The following is a 23,488-nucleotide window of genomic DNA, read 5'->3' on the forward strand; positions in this document are numbered from 1 at the left end:
AGCACGTTCTGACCAGTTCTGGAGAACCGGTAGTGGAAATTTTGAGTAATCCAGCAAATACCACCTCTGACTGGAGATTTTACAGTCTCTTTCCCCTGCCATGCCCACCAAGCCACACTCAACAGAACCGGTAGTAAAAGAAAAATTGAATCCCACCACTGGAATGCATTTTCTGATTGCCTTTGTAGCACAGCAAGTGGTGGGTTTTAACTTTCCTTCCACAATCTGAGCATAGTTGAAACTGTGGGTTAGCTGAAACTGCAAAGACTGAGCACCTTTGGCTGAGGGCAAAGATACCAACGGACAGACATAACTCAGGAATGAGCTGCAGAGACTTTGGACACTGTAGTGCACATCCCTCCCTTCCCTCCCCTTGAAAAGATGTTATTGATTTCTATGGAAGAAATAGACCTGCTAATACTTGAAAGGAAATACCTTTCTGTTCAACGACTCCTCAGAAAGTGCTGAAACTATAAAATATATAATTAATAATAAAATAGGTGTAATTAAGAGTAGTGTTAACACAGGATGGTTAACACCCAGTATTTGTTATTAATGCAAAGAGCTTCTCCTTCAGAGTTGTCTTTCTAGGAACTCAAAAGCTGGGGGCCTTATCTTCTCCTAACAGGAAGAAGTTTTGCCTGCCTGACTTTTATTACCACTAGCAGCAGAAACCTCATTGACTGGAGAAAGCTTGTAGCAAGACAACAGCACCAACCACACGGAGACCACATTGTCTTCTTCAGGTGCTCTTCCTCCTTTGAGCCACTTCTGCCACCAGGTAAGTGATTAAAACCTCCTGAAACTCTTTATCATCTCAATATGGGGAGGACATCAAAACCTTCACTTCACAGGGAATCAGCCAAATGGGTGTGACTGGCAAAAAGGTGGAGAATGGACTATGGGAGCAAAGTAGAAAGATGTTTTGAGCAGACTTGTTTTTTCAAGCTTCCGTCACTTCAGGAAGGCTTTGATGAGGAGAAAATTTATTTTTTTTATTTATTTGATTTGTCAATCGCTTACAAGATAATAGGTATAAGTATAAACATAGTTATGAATACATGAAATGGATACATGGAAGAAAAATAAAAAGAAACAATAGGACAGAGACGTTAGGCACGTTGGTGCACTTATGCACGCCCCCTACAGATCTCTTAGGAAAGGGGTGAGGTCAATAGTAGACAGTCTAAGGTTAAAGTTTTGGAGTTTCGGGAAGAAACGACAGAGTCAGGTAGAGTGTTCCAGACATTGACCACTCTGTTGCTGAAGTCATATTTCCTGCAATCAAGTTTAGTGCGGTTAACCTTGAGTTTGTATATATTGTGTGCTCTTGTATTGTTATGGTTGAAGCTGAAGTATTCACTGACAGGTAGGACATTGCAATGTATGATTTTATATACTATACTTAGATCGGACCAAAGGCGGCATAGTTCTAGGTTTTCTAGATCTAGAATTTCAAGTCTGGTGACATAAGGTATTCTGCAATGAGTAGAGGAGTGTAGAACTCTACTTGTGAAATATTTCTGGACTTTCTCAACTGTGTTAATATCAGATACGTAATGTGGGTTCCAGACTGATGAGCTGTATTCAAGTATTGGTCTAGCAAATGTTTTGTATGCTCTAGTTAATAGTGTGATATTACCAAAGAAAAATCTACATAAGATTAGGTTAACAACCCTTAATGCCTTTTTGGCTATGTAGTTACAGTGGTCTCTAGCACTTAGATCATTAGACATGGGTACTCCAAGATCCTTGACAGAGTTTGGATCATCAACAAGGTCTTGACTATTCAGCTTGTATTTTATTTTCTGATTTTTTTTTTGTCAATATGTAAGACAGAGCATTTATTTGTTTAGATTTGAAGTTGCCATTTGTTTGACCATTCTGATACATAGTCAAGGTCTTTTTGAAGGGTAGCAGCATTTTTTGTGGTGTTGAATAGCTTTACATCATCAGTGAAGAGAACGCAGTTGCTCTTAATATGAATACATAAAATAAAATTGTCCTGAATTTCTTGTCACAAAGCAAGGAAGAAAAGGGGGAGATTTATAAGAAGAAAAAGCAGCTCTAGAGGATGTAAGAAAGCCCAAGAAGCACTTGGAGCAGGGGTTGCAAATTGATTTTCAGAAAAAAAAACCTCCTAGCAAATTGTAATACAGTTAGAAACAGTAAAAACAAAAATCACAAAAGATAAGGAAAGACCCATTTTTAACATACTTCAGGGCATAAGAAGAACACACACAAAAGCAAAAAAATCCACATTCAAACATTACAGCACTGAAGCATGTGAAGAAGAAATCAGAACATCTACACTGACAAATAAAACCAGCAACAGCAACAGATTAAAACTGTTCCAAGACTTGCAGCTTGCAAGGAAAAATTAGGTGGAAGAACAAAAGCCCAACCCAATATCACCAAAAGAAGAACAAATGGTGGGGGGAACCATGTAACTAAAATATTTCATTTGCATGTTGGAATATAGGGAAACATTCAGGGCTGGTTATCTTGCATTCATGTTTTCTAGACCAAGGGTCTCCAACCAGGCCAACTTTAAGCCTGGAGGACTTCAATTCTGGGAGTTGAAGTCCTCCAGGCTTAAAGGTGCCAAGGTTGGAGACCCCTGTTCTAGACAGCATATCAAGGAAGATTTCAAATACTTCTCTACATGCCAAAAGATGTGGGCGCTCCTAGGCTACAGGAATGGACTCTTGGGTCCTGGAGTCAGAGGTTGACACTTAGCTTGGTCTTCACCTTCGCAGTTGTCCCTGATGATTTATTCTGGGGTGATCTTTGAAGGAGATATTTTCTAAGTCAATGAGCTACTTCTTTTCCTTTCTATTTTAGGGATGGAGATGAAAACCTGGAAGCGCTTCACTGCCTTTCTGTGTTGCGCTGGATTCCTCCTGGCCCTTTCAAGTAAGTGTCCCAAAGCTGGAACCCAGGCAGAACTTAAACTCCCCTCTGGACTTTGTATTCACCTTGAAGGTCTTTGCTTGGCTTTCCAAACTGTGACTCACCATGTGCTTTAATGCTACAGCGTCTGTTGTGACGTTCAACAGGCTAGTGAAACACAAGCATTATATTCCAACCTATGTGCAAGAGTCAGTTTGGGAAATACTCCCTTGCTTTCATTTTTTGAACTGTCCATATGTGAATAATTGAGTCTTTAACTTAACAACGTGAAACCTGGATCTCATTTCAAGATGGACTACAGCAAAAAACTTTCTTAGTGGTAGCACAAAAATTAAGTATTAATTTTAATTTTTTTCAAGTATTGAACTTTGGTTATACTTTTAAGTTTAGCTGATTTCTGTGCATACATATGTCCAGGTTTCCTTAAGCATACATTTTCTTTCAATGTATGTTTATTATATGTTTGTATATTTTTCATTTCATTTCATGAGCTGCCAATATATAAGTATTGTAAATATGATGTGCCTGGGAAGAATCTTCAGAAACTATAAAGTAGAGAAATGCATTATTAGTAATAATACTAAAGGTATAAGTCTTGCTATCTATCTTCTGCACAAATGGAAGGTTCAGATATTAGCATCACAGGGTGAATAAATAAATTGTAAGATTGGATTAATTAGGGTATAAACTAATTATAAATGATAAAATGATATTTTTCAATAAAAAAGAGTCTTTTCCATCTAGCATCCCATCTCTCTGGTTTGAGACAAGAATCTAAGCATGCTTCAACCCTCTCTGGCTCCTTTCCATTTCAGAAGAAGGTTGCCTTGGCCACTTCTAATCTATACAGCTCAGAAAATATCCAGAGAGGGAGTGTTTTGCATTCAGGCCATTATCAGGACCAACAGAAACTACCCTCATGCAGGTTGAAATAACACATTTCTCAACCATATTATGTAAGGATTAGATGTTATAAATTCACACTGCAAACATGGATGCTGCATGCGAGCTCAAGAAATTTAACACAAGTTCTTGATTTTGTCCTTGCCATGGCATGCCTGTGAGACAGAACTATCAACAGAAGGAATAGAAGTTGGCTTTGGAAGTTGTGGGAGCTTCATCACTGGAAGGTTTCCAAAAGAGACTGGGCTGCTATTCGTCAGAAATGGTGTTGTGTCTCCTGCTTGGGCGTGGGGGGTTGGATTAGATCCCTTCCAACTCTGTTAATCTGTTTGTACAGTAGTAATGGGCCCAAGATCATGAAGATCTTGGAACAATACTGATGTTAAATTGGTTCTCTCTGGATGTCAGCATGTTCAGCAGTCAAGGGTGATAGGATTTGTCTTCCAGTTTACCTTCCCATAGAAAAGCAGAGGGGCAACATTTTCTGGTTCTTTCCATCTCTAGCAAGGGGAAACAAGTGAGCAACCCAGAGTGACCAAAAATCAGGAGTCTAGCAGCACCTTTTGCAACATTTTGTTTAAAAGATATGCAGTAGCTGTTATGAGCTGCATCTCACTTCCTCATCTGCATAGAGTGGCCACTGGCTAAGTCTAAATCTTGCCTCAAAGATTTAAATTGGGGTGAAAAGGGGAGGGGAAAAGAGGGTGGTTATAAGATGCAGGCTACATATGAGGCTGATTACAAGTACCTTATCAATTAATAGTTGTCATGTGTTAAAATGCCATTGTGTTTGTTGAGATTTTTTTTTTTGAAATCTTCCCTTCTTAGAGTTGAGAGAGAATGACTGGCTGCAGGACATCCAAAGGATTTCATGCCTAAGGCGGGACTAGAACTCACAACTCCCAGTTTCTAGCCTGGTGTCTTAACCACTATTGTTCTGCACTGAATAGGAAAATAGAAAAACACAAAAAGAAGACACTACTAAGCACAAGTAGACAGAGATAAAAACATTATGGGAAAACAATTTTTCCTGCATCTGTCTTAGTCAAATGTGATTTTTTTTGTTTAGCTTTTGTTGGGTATATGGATACACCAACTAGGTTTGGGTGAATAAATATGTAAACCTAGGTTTAAGTGTTTGTAGCTTTAAGCACCAAACTGCAATGTAATTAGATAATTAAGGGTGCGGTTGCAAGCAGCAATAAGAGGCAGTGAGATAAACGTAACACTTCCTGGTCCTTGCTGGTTCCTGGTTCCTGGTTCCTGGTTCCTGGTCTGGTCTCTCTGCTCTCTGCCTGCCTGCTGTTTACTACTGTTTGAGACGTCTGCTTGTTACTGCTTGTTGGCTACTGTGCTGGATACCGTTTCTACTGAACAAAAGTGAGCTGATATCCTGTGCATACTCAGCGTTGTCTTCCAGAGAAAGGTATCGGGAGTAGAAGATATTTCAACAAGCAGATAAAGACATTGTACTGACTAGTTAATGGACTAGGTTACTGGATGGATATATTGGATAATGACATATGGACTGATTGACACTGCTTAAACTCTGTATGAATTAAACAACTATTTAAAACTACAAACAGTGTTTTTGTCTCCAGTGTGTGTAAACTCTTGGGCCCAGCCTCTCTCTCATTTGGCTGCCTGGCTTGACTGCTGCTGCATACTCTGCTTGGGGGTTTGTCCCCAAACACTAACAGCTTTTCTGGACTTTTCTGTGAAGTTTTTCCTGTTTATCCTATATAGAATCCAGAAGAGCATTGCTGGCAGATGATGGAGTATTTCACTTTAGAGTGTACTTGTTGGAGCTGGTGATGGAGCCATTGGTATTTGTGGGAGCAAATCTGGGTTTGTGGCAGGGTCAGGTTCCTGTTTTAGCATCATTGTCCTGTTGTTTCTTATTGCTTGTGAGAATATGCTTCACGATGGATGGGTGCTTATTTAAAATATAAGTAAATAAAATATATCATGTACTTGAGAAAATGAAGTGTCACTGTCCATTATTGGCTTGAGCTTATTAATAATCTTTTGTGTGATTGAGCTGTGAGCTATAAGTGACAATGGTATTCTGTTCTGTTTTTGTGGTCTGTCTTTTAATAGATCTTTCCTGAGAACCAAACAGGCTTTATTGATTTGCCTGTTGATCTTCTTTGGAAGATACATTCAGCCTCCTGAGTGTCTGGTTTAATTCCACCACTTGAGCATGACCTTCAGGTGGACCAGAACAGATGCCATTGTAGTGTAGCGCCTGGATGTAGATGAGAGGGTGGCTTGATTATGTGCTCTGGGTGGAAGCTAGAAGCATGCTGTATATTGCCTAGGTGTCCATTGTGTGATTTTACCGTGACATTAAGGAAGTGGACCAGTGGTGGTATTCGAATTTTTTTACTATCAGTTTTGTGGGCATGGCTTGGTGGGTGTGGTGCGGCTTGGTGGGTGGGGCATGGATTGGTGGGTGTGGCAGGGGAAGGATATTGAAAAATCTCAATTTCCACCCCATTTCAGGGGAAGGATATACTGCAAAATCTCCATTCCCTCCTCACCCTGCTAACCTGCTTTTCAGCTCCATTATCCTGTGCAGGGAAACAAAAAAAGACCCAGCTGATTAGCTGGGACTCTGGTCAGCTGAGACTCAGGAGGCAGCGAATAGATGGGGATGGGGCCAGTCAGAGGTGGTATTTACCTGTTCTCCGAACTACTCAAAATTTCCGCTACCGCTTCTCCAAAACCTGTCAGAACTGGCTGAATGCCACCTCTGAAGTGGACTTGTTTTGTAGATTCATTGATGATGGGATGGAAGCTGTTGAGGTATTGATGGAATTTGTGGAGAAATTCTTTTTTATGAGTCCAGTTGGTGAAAACTGTCATGAATCTCAAGTAAAGGAGCCAAAGTGGCACAGTGGTTAGAATGCAGTACCACAGGCTACTGCTGCTGATCACCAGGTGTGAGCAGTTTGGCAGTTTGTGTCTCACTGGCTCACGGTTGATTCAGCCTTCCATCCTTCCAAGGTCAGTAAAACGAGGACCCAGATTGTTGGGGACATTATGCTGACCCTATAAACTGCTTAGAGAGGGCTGTAAAGCACTGTGAAGCAGTATATAAGTCTTAGTGCTGTTGCTATTGCTAAAGAAGGGGATAAGAGTTAAGAAAATATAATTCTAGATCAGCTGTGAAAAATGACATATGGAGGAGGCATTTGTGTGCCTTTTAATAAAAATTTAATAAGAAAAATGTGATTGGTTGATTATTTTATTTTTTTGCTATGATAGACAAACAGCTAATTTACTGAGGGATAAAATTATGTGTATGCTTCTGAAACAGGTGGCAATCCGAACATTTAACAACAACAATTTAACAAGTATTTTAGAAGTTCAGTAATAAGAGTTAACCTCCTGGTGCAAAATTTTACAAACATCTTTCTGGATGTCACCGTAGAAGCAGGTTACTATAATAACATCCTTTTCTGAATTTTTCATGGTGATATTGGTGAGCAAGATCTCAGCTGATTGCGTGAGAGATTTAAATACTTTGGACAAAATCAGAAGAAAATGACAGTATCTTGTTATTTCCTGTTCCTGACACATGTGTGTTTTTCTTGTGTTTTCAGAGGCTCAGGAGAAAGACCCAACAGAGCCCTTGAGAAAAGCTGTGGTGAGATTTGGACACTTCTTTGTGCTGAATTGCACAACGAACAACAGCAGCAGCAGTAGCTGTGATATTCAGGAGAGGTCAACTGAAAACTATGATTTTGATGACATCGGCCCCACCTGGAAAGCTTTCACTTTCATTGTCCTTTACTGGTCACTCCGTGCATCATGTGTTGTGACCTGTAATAATGAACCCAGATCTTGGGAAACAATTGTCACAGTTTACCGTAAGTTAAATTCAGCTATGAAAGTCTAATTTTTTAATGTTGCCTACTGTAAAGGAGCCTTACTGCAGTTCGGTGGAAGAGAGGGAGGAATTCTCCCTTCTTTGGGATCAGGCGCTCAAATTCAACAAGATCAGAAAAGAAAATGGGGGCTCAGGAAGCCAAAAGGCAAACCTGAGAGTACAAATCTGCCTGATATAGAGGAAGATTTATAGCAGGCATGTCAAACTCAATTTCATTGAGGGCTACATCAGGGTTGTGTTTGACCTTGAGGGGCCGGCTCCTGAGCTCCGTTTTTGACCGTGACGGCCTCCTGCAACCTTCTGCCAGGGAAAATGGAGCTCCGTTTTCACTGGCAGAGGCACCACAGGCTGGTCCTTTGCTCTTTCCAGGGTGGCCCCATGGCCAGGTCTAAACACACTGCGGGCTGAATGCAACCAGCAGGCCTTGAGTTTGACACACCTGATTTATAATGTCCAGAAGAAGTCCCCAGGCATCTTGCAGGAACTTCCCCCCTTACAATTGCAGCAAAGTTTTAGATTTCCCACCACCACCCTGGAAAAACTACACTTTGTCCCATTTCACCCTCTGACAACAGCTAAAGAGGTTTTTATGCAATTAGGCCTTGAAATCCTTTATAATTTCTTTTAGATTTGCTTTTGGCATTAAACTTCTTTGCCACTGTCATCCCACTGACAGAGAAAGTCATTCGAAGTTCCAATTTAATGTCAAGCATCTGTTTCAAAATCAACGCTTGACTGCTGAAGCTTAATCTTAGTAATCCGTGGTTATCTGGCACTTAGAAGTATCTAGTGCTCACTCTAGTTACAATAAAAATTATATACTAAAATGGCCCCAAAGTGTGCCAGTAAAATGAAACAATAAGAACTTGGTTTAGCTAGATCATGGGTGTCCAACCTTGGCAACTTTAAGACTTGTGGACTTCAACTCCCAGAATTCCTCAAGCAGCTTTGCTGGCTGAGGAATTCTGGGAGTTGAAGTCTACAAGTCTTAAAGTTGTCAAGGTTGGACACCCCTGAGCTAGATGATTTGTTTCTGCCTTAGGTTAGTAGAGAAAGTGTTAACTGTTTCGCAGTTACAGTATCTCAGCCAGTGAATTCCCTCCCTCTAGAAACCTTTTCAGCCATGTCTGGGCACATAGAGGAAAAGTTTGTGAGATTCGCTAAACCAGGCATGGGCGTGGCCAGTGCGTGACGCATCGGGCCTGCAGGCCAGGAGTTTGACAGCCCTGTTCTGCAGCAACAACAGCAGGCGGCCTGGGATAGAAGGAAAATATTGGCCATCACTGCTGGATGCTCTTCTCACTTCCCTCTTCCTTCCTCCTTAAGAAGGGATGAGAGGAGAGAGCAGACAAATCCTGCAACTGTACATATTAGCTAATGTAATAAATCTACCCCTTTTCTGCGGTTAGCAGAATATGGCTGGCCACTTTCACTGTTTGCAGAGCTTAAGTTGCTTTTAAAGAATGCAGCCACCAATGCTTTACTCCAAGTTCTCCCACACTTACTTCTGCTGAGAAATCACTTTCCACCAGTCTGCAGGGAGATCCGCTTACTTTTTTTCAAAGAAAAGGAAGGAGAAGGAAGCCTTTAGTGGGTGATAGAGAAGGACAGACGGCCAAATATAGACATGTACAGGTAATGCTCAACTTACAACCACAATTGAGCCCAAAACTTATGTTGTTAAGTGAGAAATTTGCTCCATTGTACGACTTTTTGTGCTTCATTTGTTAAGTGAATCACTGCAGTCATTAAATCAGTAACACGGTTGTTAAGTGAATCTGCTTTCCTAATTGATCTTACCTGTCAGAAGGTCACAAAAGGGGATCACACAACTCTGGGACACTGCAACCCTCATACATGTGAGTCAGTTGTCAATCATCCAAATGTAAATCACGTGACCATGGGGGGAGCGAATGCTGCAAAGGTCATAAGTGTGAAAAATGATCATCAGTCACTTTTTTCAGTGCCGTAACTTCAAACGGTCACTAAATGAGCTATTGTAGGTCAAGGACTTCCCACATTCTATCCCAGATGTGCTTTGAAAAATTTTTTGGCTGAACTGCAATGGAATTAAGTCTAGAAAAGACAGGATTTTACTCATCATCACATTGAAGATGTTTGGCTATATCTTATTCTATTACAGAACCTCCAGAGGAGATTGAGCTGGATCCAGTACCAGAAATGGAAGTGGGCAAGCAGTATAATTTAACATGCCGAGTTTTTGGGGTAGCCCCCATCCGGAACCTCACCGTGACCTTGCTGAAAGGGGAAGAGCAACTTCTGGTAAAGACCTATAAGGATCATACTGACCCTGAGGCTGGTGCTGTTGTGGTGAACTATCACATGATAGCTCAGAAAGATGACTACAGCAAGACAATCACCTGCCAAACCTCCCTGGATCTGGGACCAACAGGACCACTCCTGGAAAACACCTCCTACAGCATGTCATTGTGGATTTGGGGTAAGATCCCATCCATTGCTCCAGTTCTGATTTACTTCACTCTGTAGTTACAGAGTATAATAATCCCCCCGCTCCGGTGGGGTGGATGGGTGTGCATGAGAGAGAAAAGGTCTTCCCCCTTTTTAATTCATCCCTCTATTTGATTATCTTTGCATAGATTTTGGCGAACTCCCATTCACTTCCTTTAAAGCAGGTCTTTCCAACTTGCCTTTCTTGAGACTCGGGCCATGTCAATGTCCTATAGTGACCGCCCTGCAGAATAGCAGCAGTTAAGGTCAGACAGAGAAACATGCAAGACCAGGGCAAAAAAAAAAGAAGAGAAGCAACTGGAACTTGAGGAAAATGAACTTAATTAGAGTTAATAAAGTCTCATTATTCTTTAACTTCCTGTTCTTTCACATTAAAGTTAGATGGCAATTTTTAGAAGGGCCTGTGGACTGCTCTGGAGAGGCTAGGAGCTTCTGTGGCGCGGTGGTTAGAGTGCAGTACTGCAAGCTATTTCTGCAGCCAACTGCCTACAATTTGGCAGATCGAATCCCACCAGGCTCAAGGTTGACTCAGCCTTCCATCCTTCCGAGGTGGGTAAAATGAGGACCCAAATTGTTGGGTGCAATATGCTGACTCTGTAAACCGCTTAGAGAGGACTATAAAGAAGCACTATAAAGTGGTATATAAGTCTAATTAATATTGCTATAGGCAGCCCTGGGGCCCCAATCCCCCTCTGCTATGAAGACAACTGCAGCAGTCAAAGGTCTAAACAAAAACTGTAACAAAAGGAAAGAGGTCATCACAGTCCCAATTTTAAGGCATAATCAGGGCACTGATGGCAACATCTTTCCAAAACTAGTGCTGTGGGAAATGAAGAATTAGCAGGAAAAAGAGGAGGGAGGGAGGGAGGAAAAACAAGGAAGAAATATATTTTTTCTTTCTTATCCCCTGCAGTAGGGGAAAGAAGCATGTTTCAGTCTATATGTTCAGGGATGGTGGAATCCTCACCCCCTACTTGGACTGTACTTCACTTCACTTGCAGCAATAATGATAATAACAATGTAAAAGAATTTCAGGTTTAAGAATTAAATACTTTTGAAAATGCAGGAGGGCACTTTTATAAACTTAACACTTAACCTGCAGCTGAGCCTGGAATTTCCATTGTAAGTCACTGAGGTCAGTAAGTGGGTCACCATGCAACTGACTCAATTTTGTGACATGATAATGTGACCATGGCACATTGCTACTGGTCGTACCTTAGATGCAAGCTGGTTGCCAAACTCCTGAAATGTGACCAGGTGACTGCGGGCTGGGGAAATGCAGCAGCTGTAACTTTGAAGATGGGTTGTAAATAACTTCTAGGGTTTTGCTGTAATTTTTGAATAGTCATTAAGTGCCTGGTCATTGTGTGAGGACTGACTCTACATCTAATGCAGTAAATAACAGTACTCAAAAACCCTTTAACAAAGTTTTTCTTCATTGCAAATGCTCCAAAGCACCCAAATTTACTTCTCCACACCACACTGCCACAGGGGCTGTTGAAAGAGGCTGATAGTTCAGTGGCAAACCCAGCAAAATGTTTTTTGGAAAGATTTTGGATTTTTAGAAGAGAGTGCCAGAAGTCTCCCTCTCCTTCCCCACCAAATGTTATGGAGAATGATCGTGGTTATTTCTCCTGCTGGTAGGTGACTTTGTCTGCAGAAAGAAAGGAAAGTTGAAGAAACCACTGCTCACTCTCCTGAAAGATTCCTGCACTAAATCTATAAGGACAGCCTGGCCTTGTTGATCTGTATCAGTGTAATTCATGATGCCACTTTTCTGTTGCACTCAAGGATGTGCAAGACATATATGTTGTTGGCTATTGTCTTCAACATTTGTAAGAGTCAGGAGAAAGGAAGAAGAATGAGTAGCAAGAAGAAGAAGCTGTCAGTTGATTTATGAGTCCACCATCCAGCTTGTCCAGTGCAAAAAGCAACATCCTCTTGCCCTTTTAATTATGCCCTGCAAAAGATGAAAACAGACTTTTAAATCAGCATCTCTCCCCCACAACACACACACAGACTTTAGCACCCTCTCCTAAGTAGTTATTTTTTTCTAGCTTAGGATGGAGGGCTAGAATCTCCTAAAACACTACATATACATTCTGTATGTGCTCTAAAAAGAGCATTGAAAGGACAATTCTTATATCCTCTTATATTAGCATTCATTCATTTATATCTTGCCTTTCATTCAAGAGGCATAATGCTCCTCCTACTTTTTCCCATAACAACACTTGAGTAGGTTGGGCTGAGAGAAGGTGACTGGCCTAAAGTCACCCTGAAAGGTTCCAAAGCCAGCTGTGGAGTAAAATATGGGTCTTTCTGCCTCTAACCCAGCATTTTAAGCAAGCTGCATTCCTTCCTACGACTGGAAAAAGAGCGTCATGTTTTATACAAAGGCCATGTTTACAAGCAGTTAACTCAATTTTAACACCCTGAAACATAAACTAACTATAAATGTTGGGTTTACACATGACACACTAAAGTATAAATAGGTTGGCGAGCTTGCAGTTCAGTGTGTAGTTGAAATACAGTAAAGGATAGACATCTGTGATCAGATGAATTAAGATACTTTGGTGGGAAAACATTTCACAAAAATATGTTCTAGAAGGATGATTCATCAAAGATGTTGGTACTTTAAAAAGAAGCAGAGCAGTGGTTGAGGGGTGAAAGTAGGTTTTCAATACAATTTCTGCTGTCAAATTAAGGATGATTTATTGTTCCTTAGATAAGATTAGAAATGAAGGTTGGAAATGGTTGGGCATTTAATGTCCATTTCAGCACAGAATTTCATGACCAAATGGCAAATGTTGCCTTATGAGCCAAAATGTTCTAAGATGTCAAAATAGTCTGTTAAGAAACACTATCACAAAATTGGTCCTGAAGAATCAATTATCCTGCTAAATAGATCCACCAAGATAAAATAGCCATCAATTCCTAATTTGTTTATATTATCTAACGTAACCAAGTGCATACAGTATGTTCTTGTGTTAGATACCTGAATATCCCAGAAGAAAAAGCCTATCAGCCATCATATAAAATACCAGCACTTCTAAAACTGTCTATCATTTGAACTATTGCTTAGGTATTCACTGCTGTAGTCTGATTAATGCTGTAAACTTGGAATTTAAGGGCTACTAAAAAAAGTCTTTTTTTAATAGCCCCTCAATTTTCCACGTAGAGTATGTGGTGATGATTCAGGGAGATCCAGTCTGTTTAAACCACAGCCCTACTTCCAATTCCTTGACTGAACAGGAATCTGAAGAAATTTCTAAGTTTTTAAGATTTCTAAGGGGTGGTGGTAGCAATGTCCAAATTTGGCAGATAGAGGAAATCTTTCTCCTTGAAGCAGGTCAATGAGGAGTTGTGAAGGAACCCTGGAAGAGCTTGGACCCCTCCAGCTATTGGCAGGAGAGCAAGGAAGAGAAATATTCTCTCAGAGAAGAAATCCAGCCATTCAGTCCAGTTAATGTTGTCTTTCTTTGGCCACATATGATGCCATTACAGCAGGGGCCTCCAACCTTGGCCACTTTAAGCCTGGAGGACTTCAATTCCCAGAATTCCCCAGCAAAGCTAGCTGGGGAATTCTAGGAGTTGAAGTCCTCCAGGCTTAAAGTGGCCAAGGTTGGAGACCCCTGCATTACAGGACCTGTTGATAAAATGACCCTGGAACTCCAGAAGCTGTCCCCAAGCCAGAGCTGGGCCTATATCCTGATATGCCACATAATAAGAACATATCCCTGCCTTAACCTTGTGGTGACCTTTTTAAAAGGGTCAAAGATGGTGGGTACGCCAACTTTTTACAAACTGTACTTGGATTGAAATAGAAAACTATACGGTCACTCTCCCTGTCACCCTCCAGCCAGAGGACCATGGTTATTGTCATGCAGCAGTGCATTTCAGCCTACAGGAACCAGTCTATCAAGCCAAATCCTCAGAAGTTTCACTCAAGACTGCTGATAAGTTTGCAAGCCAAGAACCTTCACTGAGCAGACATGCCAGAACCTTGTCTCATTTGCAGAAATGTAGCAACAGCTTCCATTCTCTAGGGATGACCAAATAGCGTACTTCCCACCCACCCTTGTTATTATAAAAACGTATAAATGGTGAACAGCCAGTTCAGACATATTTCAGAGAGAGTGGGAAGGGGGGGGCAGATGTTTGCTATTGTATTTTTCTTTTAAACTGCATTAATTCTTTCTCCATTTTTTTTAAAAGGAATGCATAGACAATTGCATGCATATTTAGGATCAGAGAAGCAGTTCTTATTCACTACGACATGTTAAGTGAACTTCACATGTCAGAATCCATATGCTCGATTTTTTTATTTATTTTTTGTGCCCAATCAATTTGGGATAAGACTGCTGCTCCTGTTGGGTGCCATTTGGCCTCAAGGAACGCAGTGAGGATAAAACATGGACAATAGGCTGGGGAAGAAAAAGATTGTTACACCAGAACTGTATGACTGTCAAGAGCATTTTTTCTACGGCATTTGGATTCGTTCTGGGCGCTTCATTTTTGGAGGTTTTCGAGAAAAGACTAAACAACCAGGGGTGGAATAAGGACCCCTGTCTAGGGCAGGGGTTTGATCTAAAAGACCCCCAAGATCCCTTCCAACCCTACGATTCAGTGATAGAACTCAGAATACCATCAAGGGAAGACTGATTAGTGTTTAAAAACAAAATGCCAAGATTTTAAACCAGGGTCTGCCCAAAAGTATCTGTCTTACCCACAAGTACAACAGAAGGCTTTATTATAAGTATGCAGAAAAAGCATGTGATTGCTCAGATAGGAGAGAAAAGGACTCCATGCATGCTCAGATACTTTTCTTTATTATATAATATGAAGAGAGACCACATCATAATGTTGAGGTTGCCAGCCACTAGTGGTGGGATTCAAAAATTTTTACTACCAGTTCTGTGGGCATGGCTTGGTGGGTGTGATGTGTCTTGATACACGTGGCTTGGTGGACATGGCAGGGGAAGGATATACTGCAAAATCTCCATTTCCAACCCACTCCAGGGGAAGGATACTGTAAAATCCCCATTCCCTGCCCACCCCACTAACCTGCTTTCCATCTTCATTCTCCTGTGCGGGGCAACAAAAGAAGACCCAGCCGATCAGCTGGGACTTAGGAGGCAGATGGGGGTTGGGCCAGTCAGAGGTGGTATTCCAAACTACTCAAAATTTCCGCTAATGGTTTTCCAGAACCAGTCAGAACCTGCTGAATACCACCTCTGCCAGCCACCTATGAAACATACCATTCTAGTCCTCCTCCACATATCAGTTCCTGCTTGTTTAGCTATTCTTAGTTGGAAAGTTACTTTAATTAAATATGTTTCATCAACTCATTTTTAAAATAAGAACTAATCTTTCCTACCCTGTTCTTCAGCTGATACATGTCTGAAATAAAGGCGACATATTAAGTTATCTTCCATGTCACAGATGGACTATAATGCCTTTATTTACTATTTCATAATATTTCTACTGTGCATATCCCTTCAATTAATGTCACCAAGACTGGTATGGTAGAGAATATATAACACAGAGAAACAAAACAAAATGGCAGAAAAATAGAAGTTGAGACTGGAGGAATCTTATCTTGGAGAGGAAGTGAGTCCACAAATGGGAAATAGTACAATAAAAAGCGTATTAACTTGAGTCCATGAATGCTGTCCACAAGGAAACATTTGCAAACTCCTCCCCCCAAAACTGGATATATTCCTCCTGAGAAAAATCTCTTTATCTGTTCCCAATTTAATTTAATTTATATAATTAATTCAAATTATTTTATTCAACTGAGGCACAACCCAATTCTGAACACTGGGTGGCTCACAATCTAACAAAAATAAAATAATAAAATATAATACAATTAAAAAAACAAATCCAAACAAACATAAACAAGGGGTTAAAGGATTATAGTGAATAATCTAAACTGTGGCTATTGGCAACCAGGGCTGGACTTGAGGAAAACACCCAGCTTTCAGGTCAATGCTTAGACATATCAAAGAAGAATTGTATTCAGCATTCTATCAAGAGAATCAGGAAACTAAATTTTTAAATGACACTTTTCTTGAGGGAAAAAAGAAAATTATGCCTTGTGAGTAAAACACATTTTCCTCCTTGTAAAACTCAAACTTTTTTTGTGGTCCCTCATATGTCCAGATTATTAGCAGACCCATATTTTATCAACCCACTTATTTCCCTCAAATCTTTAGCTTAATCAGCTAATGATTATCCAAATTTACATGAAATGAAACATGTAAAGCTGTGGCCATTGCAGTCACCCAAGATTTAGTGTAGAGTTGTCTTTATGCAAATTTTTCCTTTGCTGTTGAGTTATAAATTCAGTCTAAAATGAACAAATAATTGCTAATATACCGAAATGTTATTTCTTGAAACTTAAGAGGTCTGAAATTTTTAATATGTTAAATTTGTACTAATTCAGTGGCAGAAAAAATGGTTATGAATTTTTGTGTGAACATATGTAAAATGCAATATCCCATCTGATTGCTATTTCTGTTAGTTGAGTTTACTTTTCAGCTTACAATAGATACTTATACCCTCAGATGCCATCTGCTCTTCAAAGTCAGTTTCAGATCATATTAATGTAATGTTCTGCTTGGAAAATATGAAGGCAGCTGGTTCTTTGTCACATGTGAAGTACAGCTATGCTTATTAATGTTTAGTTTGATTTGGAGGATTTGTAGTTGTTTTATAATATAAAGTAGCATAATAGCCTTATTAATACAGTTGGGTGATACATTGAATTCTCTTTGCAAAATTCACCCACCCTAAAATATTTAAATGTTTTGACAATAATGTTGTGGTGTTTCATTCTCCTTTTCCAATTGTCCTTCTATTTGATTTTCAGAATCCTATTTGGCTATCATTGTAGCTGTTACTGCTGTTGCTGCTTTGCTAGTCTCTGTGCTGGTTGTCTTTCTCATCTTCATCGTTAAACGTTATATTAATTAATGCAATGGAAAGGGCAACTCAATGAATCACGATATATATATCATTTGAGAAGAGTGATCAAAGTAGAAGTTCCGTTTCACAAACATCTCCTTTGCAAGGAATGTGTCATGACACAATAATGAATCACTTTGTATACAGAAAGAATATTAAAAACTCACAATATGATATCCAGGGTTCATCTTGAGTCTGTGGAAATTGGAACCAAGAAAATGTATCCCACTCTAACACTCTTCTTCCTGCTTGAAATGTCCCCTTACAAGGTACTAAAGCTGCAATGATTGGCTGGTGAGTTGGATTCTCATCAATTCATAGCCTGAAAGACTGCTTAAATTTGAGGATTTTTTTGATAATTGTAACATGAGCAATGATCATTTATATATTTTTACAAGGACCATATTTCCTAGAAGATGCACATGTGAAAGGAATGCCAACAATCATGTATGATAAATTCATTCTTTTAATAAACTGACAGAGCAATATTATATTCATGTAAATTCACTTTCCCTTCCCATAGTATATATAATATCACAGATGAAGTGAATAATGCATTTATTAGCAATACAACAACTCTGTAATTATAACACTTTGAGAGTAAGCAATGAAATACAAATGTATACAAAATTGGGGACATTTGCTGCAAAAAAATCCCAGGAAAGTGGAGCATCAGGACATAAATTAGCACAATGAAATCAATGCCCATTTTTTATCTAACAATACTAATATTCTATATTTCCAGGTATTCAGAATATTTTTTTTCAGTATCTAGCCACAGAAATTTAATTGAACAGGACAATAGCCCAAACCTGAATACCTGAAAACTGGTCTTAAGGAGGAATGAGAATGTACAGCAATAATTTAGTGCATCAGGGAATAAGAATTTATGACAGCCAAGTAGACCAGAGATAAGAAGAAAAACAATATATGCCACAAAAATTATAACTGTAAGAGTAGCATCATAGTACATATTGTAAATGCAACACAACACCACGGTTATAAAGACTACCTTACACCCACACTGTGTATGGTAGTCTTCCCACCAACAAGTTGCTTTCTCATTTTAACTATGTTTCTAGTTAAAGAAACATAGCTCTTAGGAGAGTTATTCCTGAAATTGTATCTTCCAATGGTTGTTTAGCATAACCTCAAGGATTTTACATACCAGGGCAGTCTATAAAGGAGTGAACAATTGCTCTTGGACTGCAAAGTAAAATAAGAGAAGAAAGAATTGTATTCAGCTTCTTGTGTTTTACATGGACAACCCCTGAAAGGCTGAAGAATTCCTGCAGAACTTTTCTGCAGAACTTGGGAGGGAAAGCTATTCCATCAGGCCTGGGGAATAAAGGCTATTCAGTAGATGATAATGTGAAGATAAGCAACTAATTAAAATGCTTCTTCAGATAAAATGTCATGATTGCTGGTTAAAAACAAGAATGAATATAGACAGAGATAATCTGAAGGGAAATGAAGAAAGAAAAAATGTGCATTATTTAGTGCAAGCACAGAAGTATACCCATCTGAAAAAGTGTGAGAGCTCAATATGATGATTTCTACCAGAGATACATGGGATTCATGGTGGCCATGTGCAGCAAGCTACATTAAAGATACAGAGACTCAGCCAGGGATTCAGGGCAGCAGCCTTTCTTTGACAAAAGATTTCTGCCCCAGGCTTCACCGGCAACCATGAAGAATCAGCACCATGGAATATAACAAACAAGGGCCATGAGGAAGGAAGACACTGCTTTAGAAAAATCTTCAAAACAAGCCGAACTAGCAAACAAATACAAACCTCTCCCATGTTATTCTGTTTTTAAAAGTGTACCAAACACCTACGGTGGATTTTTTTTTTAAATTGTGATTTCTTAATCATTCCCAACAAAAGCATGTATGTGTATAACTGGATGACAACATGAAATAAAAATTAACTGCTGCCCAAAATACCAAAAATCTATATTACAAATAAAACAAGTTTTAAAATCTGATAAACTATTTGTATCGTCTTCCTTGCTCTTTTGTCTGAAATTACTACCACCCAAAGTCAAAGCACACCCAAACTTAACACAAACATTTCAGCAAACCACAGCTTGGGGAGGGGGGAATGAGGGGGTGAAGCTGTCTCAAAGTCACCCAGTGAGCTCCATTGATTGAGTGGAGCCTTGAACCCAGGTTTTCCCAAAGTCCAGCACCTTAACTGCTGCAAAACAAAATATGTACTTTTCTCCTAGAGTTTTTTTTTTTAACATTCTCATATAACAGCTTTTTAAATCAAATCAAGTAATTGTTGATGGAAATTCTTGCTGTAGAAAGTTTTCCTGTTGAACTTTTACTGGGAGGAAGTTTTTCCCAACCATTTGGCTGCAATCTGCTTACTGCTGATAGAAAACTCTGCTCTACCTTCCGCATGCCAACCCTTTCAGGAATTTGAAAACTATTATTGAATTTCCTTTTAGCCTAAGCATATATTTACTGAATGTATGAACACAGTTCTGCACTGCACTTCTTCAGTGGGGATGGGCAGTCTTTCAGCTGGCAAGGTTTCCAGCTTATCCAAGAGCTTTATTTACACTGTGGTGGAGTCTAGACCTAACATTGGCACAAAGAGGTGCTTATGATCACCAAAAGCAGTGGCTTGGTTTCAAAGGCAAAAAAGGTGCTTCACGGCTTCTATATGATTCAGGTAAAGAGGTGTTTGGTGTAAGGATGCCCCCAAATAGCCCCAGTGATACCGACCTACAAGTGTTACAAATTATAAAACAGCCAGAGAACCTATAACGTTTTGTAAAATGACATTGCTGATTTTGGGGTGCACAATGAGGAGGAGCTTTTTCTGGTTACACAAGGCTTATATAGGGATCCTATGAAGTTTGCATGGGAGTCAAATGCAGTTGGAATTCTAAGATTATAGAATCATTCTTTACTTTGGTCACCTTACTTTATTTTGGCTTTGGAACAATTAATCAGTGGAGCAGCTTGTCTTCAAAAGTTGTGTGGGTTCCATCACTGGAGGCTCTTAAGAAGAGGTTGGAAAACCACTTGTCTGAAATGATATAACATCTCCTGCTTGAGCCAGGGGTTGCACTAGATGACTAGAATATCTCCAAGGTCCCTTCCAACTCTGTTTTTTTTTTTTATAATAGAAAAGGGAATAATTTACTTTAGATTAGTTGTGTCTGTAGACTCAGGCACTTATTCCTTCTCTTCTGTTCTTGTTGTTCCCGCCTGTCATCTTAACTGGTGTATCATTTTAAGGTTTTCATGATTCTTTGGGAAGGATGTTCCCAGCAAGTCCTCTTCCAGGACAATCCCACACATGCTCATACTGAAGAAAGAGTTCTGGGAGTCAGTGAAACATGGTTGTGAAACAGGGGTGCATGAATTGGACCCAATTACATTAAGATGAATTCAGAAATGTGTTCCAATTGTTGCAAATTCCAGGTTTCCAGTCCTGATTTGGAGACTAAAAACATAAGGAAAACAAACATACACCCTCAGTGGAAAGAAAGAAAGAAAGAAAGAAAGAAAGAAAGAAAGAAAGAAAGAAAGAAAGAAAGAAAGAAAGAAAGAAAGAAAGAAAGAAAGAAAGAAAGAAAGAAAGAAAGAAAGAAAGAAAGATTGCAACAGGTAGAACAGCAACCTGTTCTGTTGGGAGTGAGGATGGGGTTGACCAGGGATTGAGGATCCCATGACTAAATGTTGGCCTTTGCAAAATATGAAAAGAACACCAACAAAAGCAAAGTAACAAAAACATGAATACTGCTTTTATATAGAGCCAGCCTCTTTGGCCTTAAGGAGTTATGTCAAAATACCCTGAGTGTATGAACTGACTAGGCTTTCAATGCCAGTGAAGTCTGCAAAGCTGTACTTGCTGCATAGTCCAAAACTGGTTTGATATAGACCCATCTGGAGCCAGCCACAGCATGCTTCACCCACCCACAGATCCCCAGCTATTATTATAACTGCCTCCCCCACCTCTCCTGCCTGCAAGGCAGTTGCCTGGAGCTCTCCTTGAAGTGGTTTTTCCCTAATCAGAACATCACTGCACATGTGTTGACTTGTTCACTCAGGAGAAAATCTTGGGGGCAGGGGGGCGGGCAGCTTCATACAACAAGCAAGACCAAAGATGTTAAGGAATTGGGACAATCTAGCCAAGGCAGCTAGTTGCTTTCTTTAGAGGGTCTTTAGTAGCTGCCCACTGCAAGAGATTTACTGTCCCCAGACAACTCCAATCTGATTTTGAAACATTTTTCCTCTGAAACGGTTTGCCAAGGAATCCACTCCAGGAGTTGGCAAAGGACCTCATCCCATCTTCGGAAGCAAGCTCCAACTCAAACAGTGAAGTCCAATATGTCCCCTTGCTTTCACACCTAAAGAGGGGGACGAACCATATGCTGTGGAAATTATGTCAACACCCCCCCTCCTTTTTTGCTGTTGGCAGAGCAAAAGCTCCTTTTCCTGGTATTTACAGTATTCCTCTAGCCCACTCACTTAGTGGAGGCTTATAGCACACCTACCTGCTTATTTTGATCAAAATGAACTCAGCAATTGCACTGCTGAGTTTAAATATCACTATGAGCTTTAGAAATATGGCCCAGGAACGATGGGAAATATGTGGATGAAAGGTTTAAAATTTACACTAAACTATAATTTAAAAGATTTTTTTTATAAAATGATGTATCATTGGTACTTAACACCAGATAGGTTATCTAGAATATATAAAGATATGGGAAGCCCCACCCCAGAAGAATGAAATATTTTGAGGAATATTTAAAAGGCAAGATATTATATTTCCCTAAAGGAGAAATGGAGAAACATGCTCTTAAACCAGCCCCAGTTTCCCTGCCCCCCAAGCAGAAACTGAGGAGGCCAGCTTTTAGAAATGCAGATTTGGTAATCCATTCAAGACAGGATATTTTTAAATTCCTTGGCAGAATGGTAGGATTGGAAAGCAACCCCTCACCCAAGATCCAACACAGGACGAAAGCCATTAGCCACAATAGGAATTGCCCAACACCCTTTCAGAACACAAGCCCCTTCATTGCACCAGCCCCAGAACAGTCCAAACAGTCCAAGTCACAGAAACCTGGAAGCTCAGATAAACAATAAGCCAGAGGTTGACCAGATTAGCTTAGATAAGCACCTAGGATTTGCATTTCCTCTTTTGCCTATAGAGCCAGCTATGACCCCTTCATAACCCCTACATAACCTCATGGGAATCTGACAACAGCCAATAGAATATTAGAGGACATGTTCTTTCACAGAAACAGGAAGCTCAAATACAAAGCCCAAAGAAGGCATAAAAACCCAGTGACTCTCAACTCCATTTTGTCAGCTACCCAGAATCACATGTAGTTCTGCTTTATCAATAAACCTTTCTTTCCAATCAGCCTTCATGTTTTCAGTGTCTTTCTCTGAGCTTGGAACTGAAACAGATATGGATATTTCTTTCAACAAAGGTATTTCAAATGAATGTTGGAAGTGTAAAAGCAAAGAAGAAATTTCTTATCATTTATGATTGACATGTGATAAAGCAAAGAAATTTTGGAGTAAGATTCATATTATAATACAGAAAACTCTTAAAACAAACATAAAAATGAAACCAGAAACTTTTCTTTTGGGTTTAATGAAAAAAGAAAAATGGCCCAGAATCTGTGGGTAGATTTTCCCTATTTTAGAGCAATAAAACACCCATAAGGAAAACCAGTTACCAGTCCTGCTTTAAAAGGCAGAAATAAATACTTAGAGTCATATAAACACGTATTTACATCTTTGAATCAGGATATGCCAAAGGAAATGGAGTCTAAAAAGGCACAATTTTGCGGTAAGAAAATGGAGTATATATTAAAAAGAAAAGCAATAGGCTAGAAGTCATGAGGAATTTCTTTAAAGCTGGCAAAGAAGTTGAAATTACCATCTACCCCAATGGGCCCCTGAATGCCCCTGACAGTGAAGCCAATATTGTCAGAGGTCTTTGTCATTGCTTGTCATTAAAACCAAAAGAATGAGCCACAGTGGCATGGTGGTTAGAGTGCAGTACTGCAGGCTAATTCTGCTGACTGCCAGCTGCCTGCAATTTGGCAGTTCAAATCTCACCAGGCTCAAGATTGACTCAGCCTTCCATCCTTCCGAGGTGGATAAAATGAGGATCCAAATTGTTGTGGGCAATATGCTGTCTCTGTAAAAACCTCTTAGAGAGCACTGTAAAGCACTGTAAAGCAGTATACAAGTCTAAGTGTTTTGCTATTGTCTCTGTAATGACTCTGTGAGACCAGCATCAACACAAGGGATTGCTATACTCACTTCTTATCTCCCTTCTGC

At 39.8% G+C, this 23,488-nt stretch overlaps 1 protein-coding gene across 1 annotated transcript; it reads left to right on the forward strand.

Moving 5' to 3' along the window:
* Positions 1 to 645: 645 nt before the first annotated feature.
* ICAM4 (intercellular adhesion molecule 4 (Landsteiner-Wiener blood group)) lies at positions 646 to 19,159 on the forward strand. The gene is made up of 5 exons (XM_087925839.1): positions 646 to 781; positions 2,845 to 2,916; positions 7,425 to 7,691; positions 9,855 to 10,172; positions 17,073 to 19,159. The coding sequence occupies exons 2-5, from the start codon at positions 2,847 to 2,849 to the stop codon at positions 17,174 to 17,176; spliced, it is 759 nt and encodes a 252-aa protein (XP_087781965.1). The 5' UTR covers positions 646 to 781; positions 2,845 to 2,846; the 3' UTR covers positions 17,177 to 19,159.
* Positions 19,160 to 23,488: the final 4,329 nt, after the last annotated feature.

This window comes from Pseudonaja textilis, chromosome 2 (assembly GCF_049901715.1).
Source record: "Pseudonaja textilis isolate UNSWEBS1 chromosome 2, rPseTex1.2, whole genome shotgun sequence".
NCBI lineage: Eukaryota > Metazoa > Chordata > Lepidosauria > Squamata > Elapidae > Pseudonaja > Pseudonaja textilis.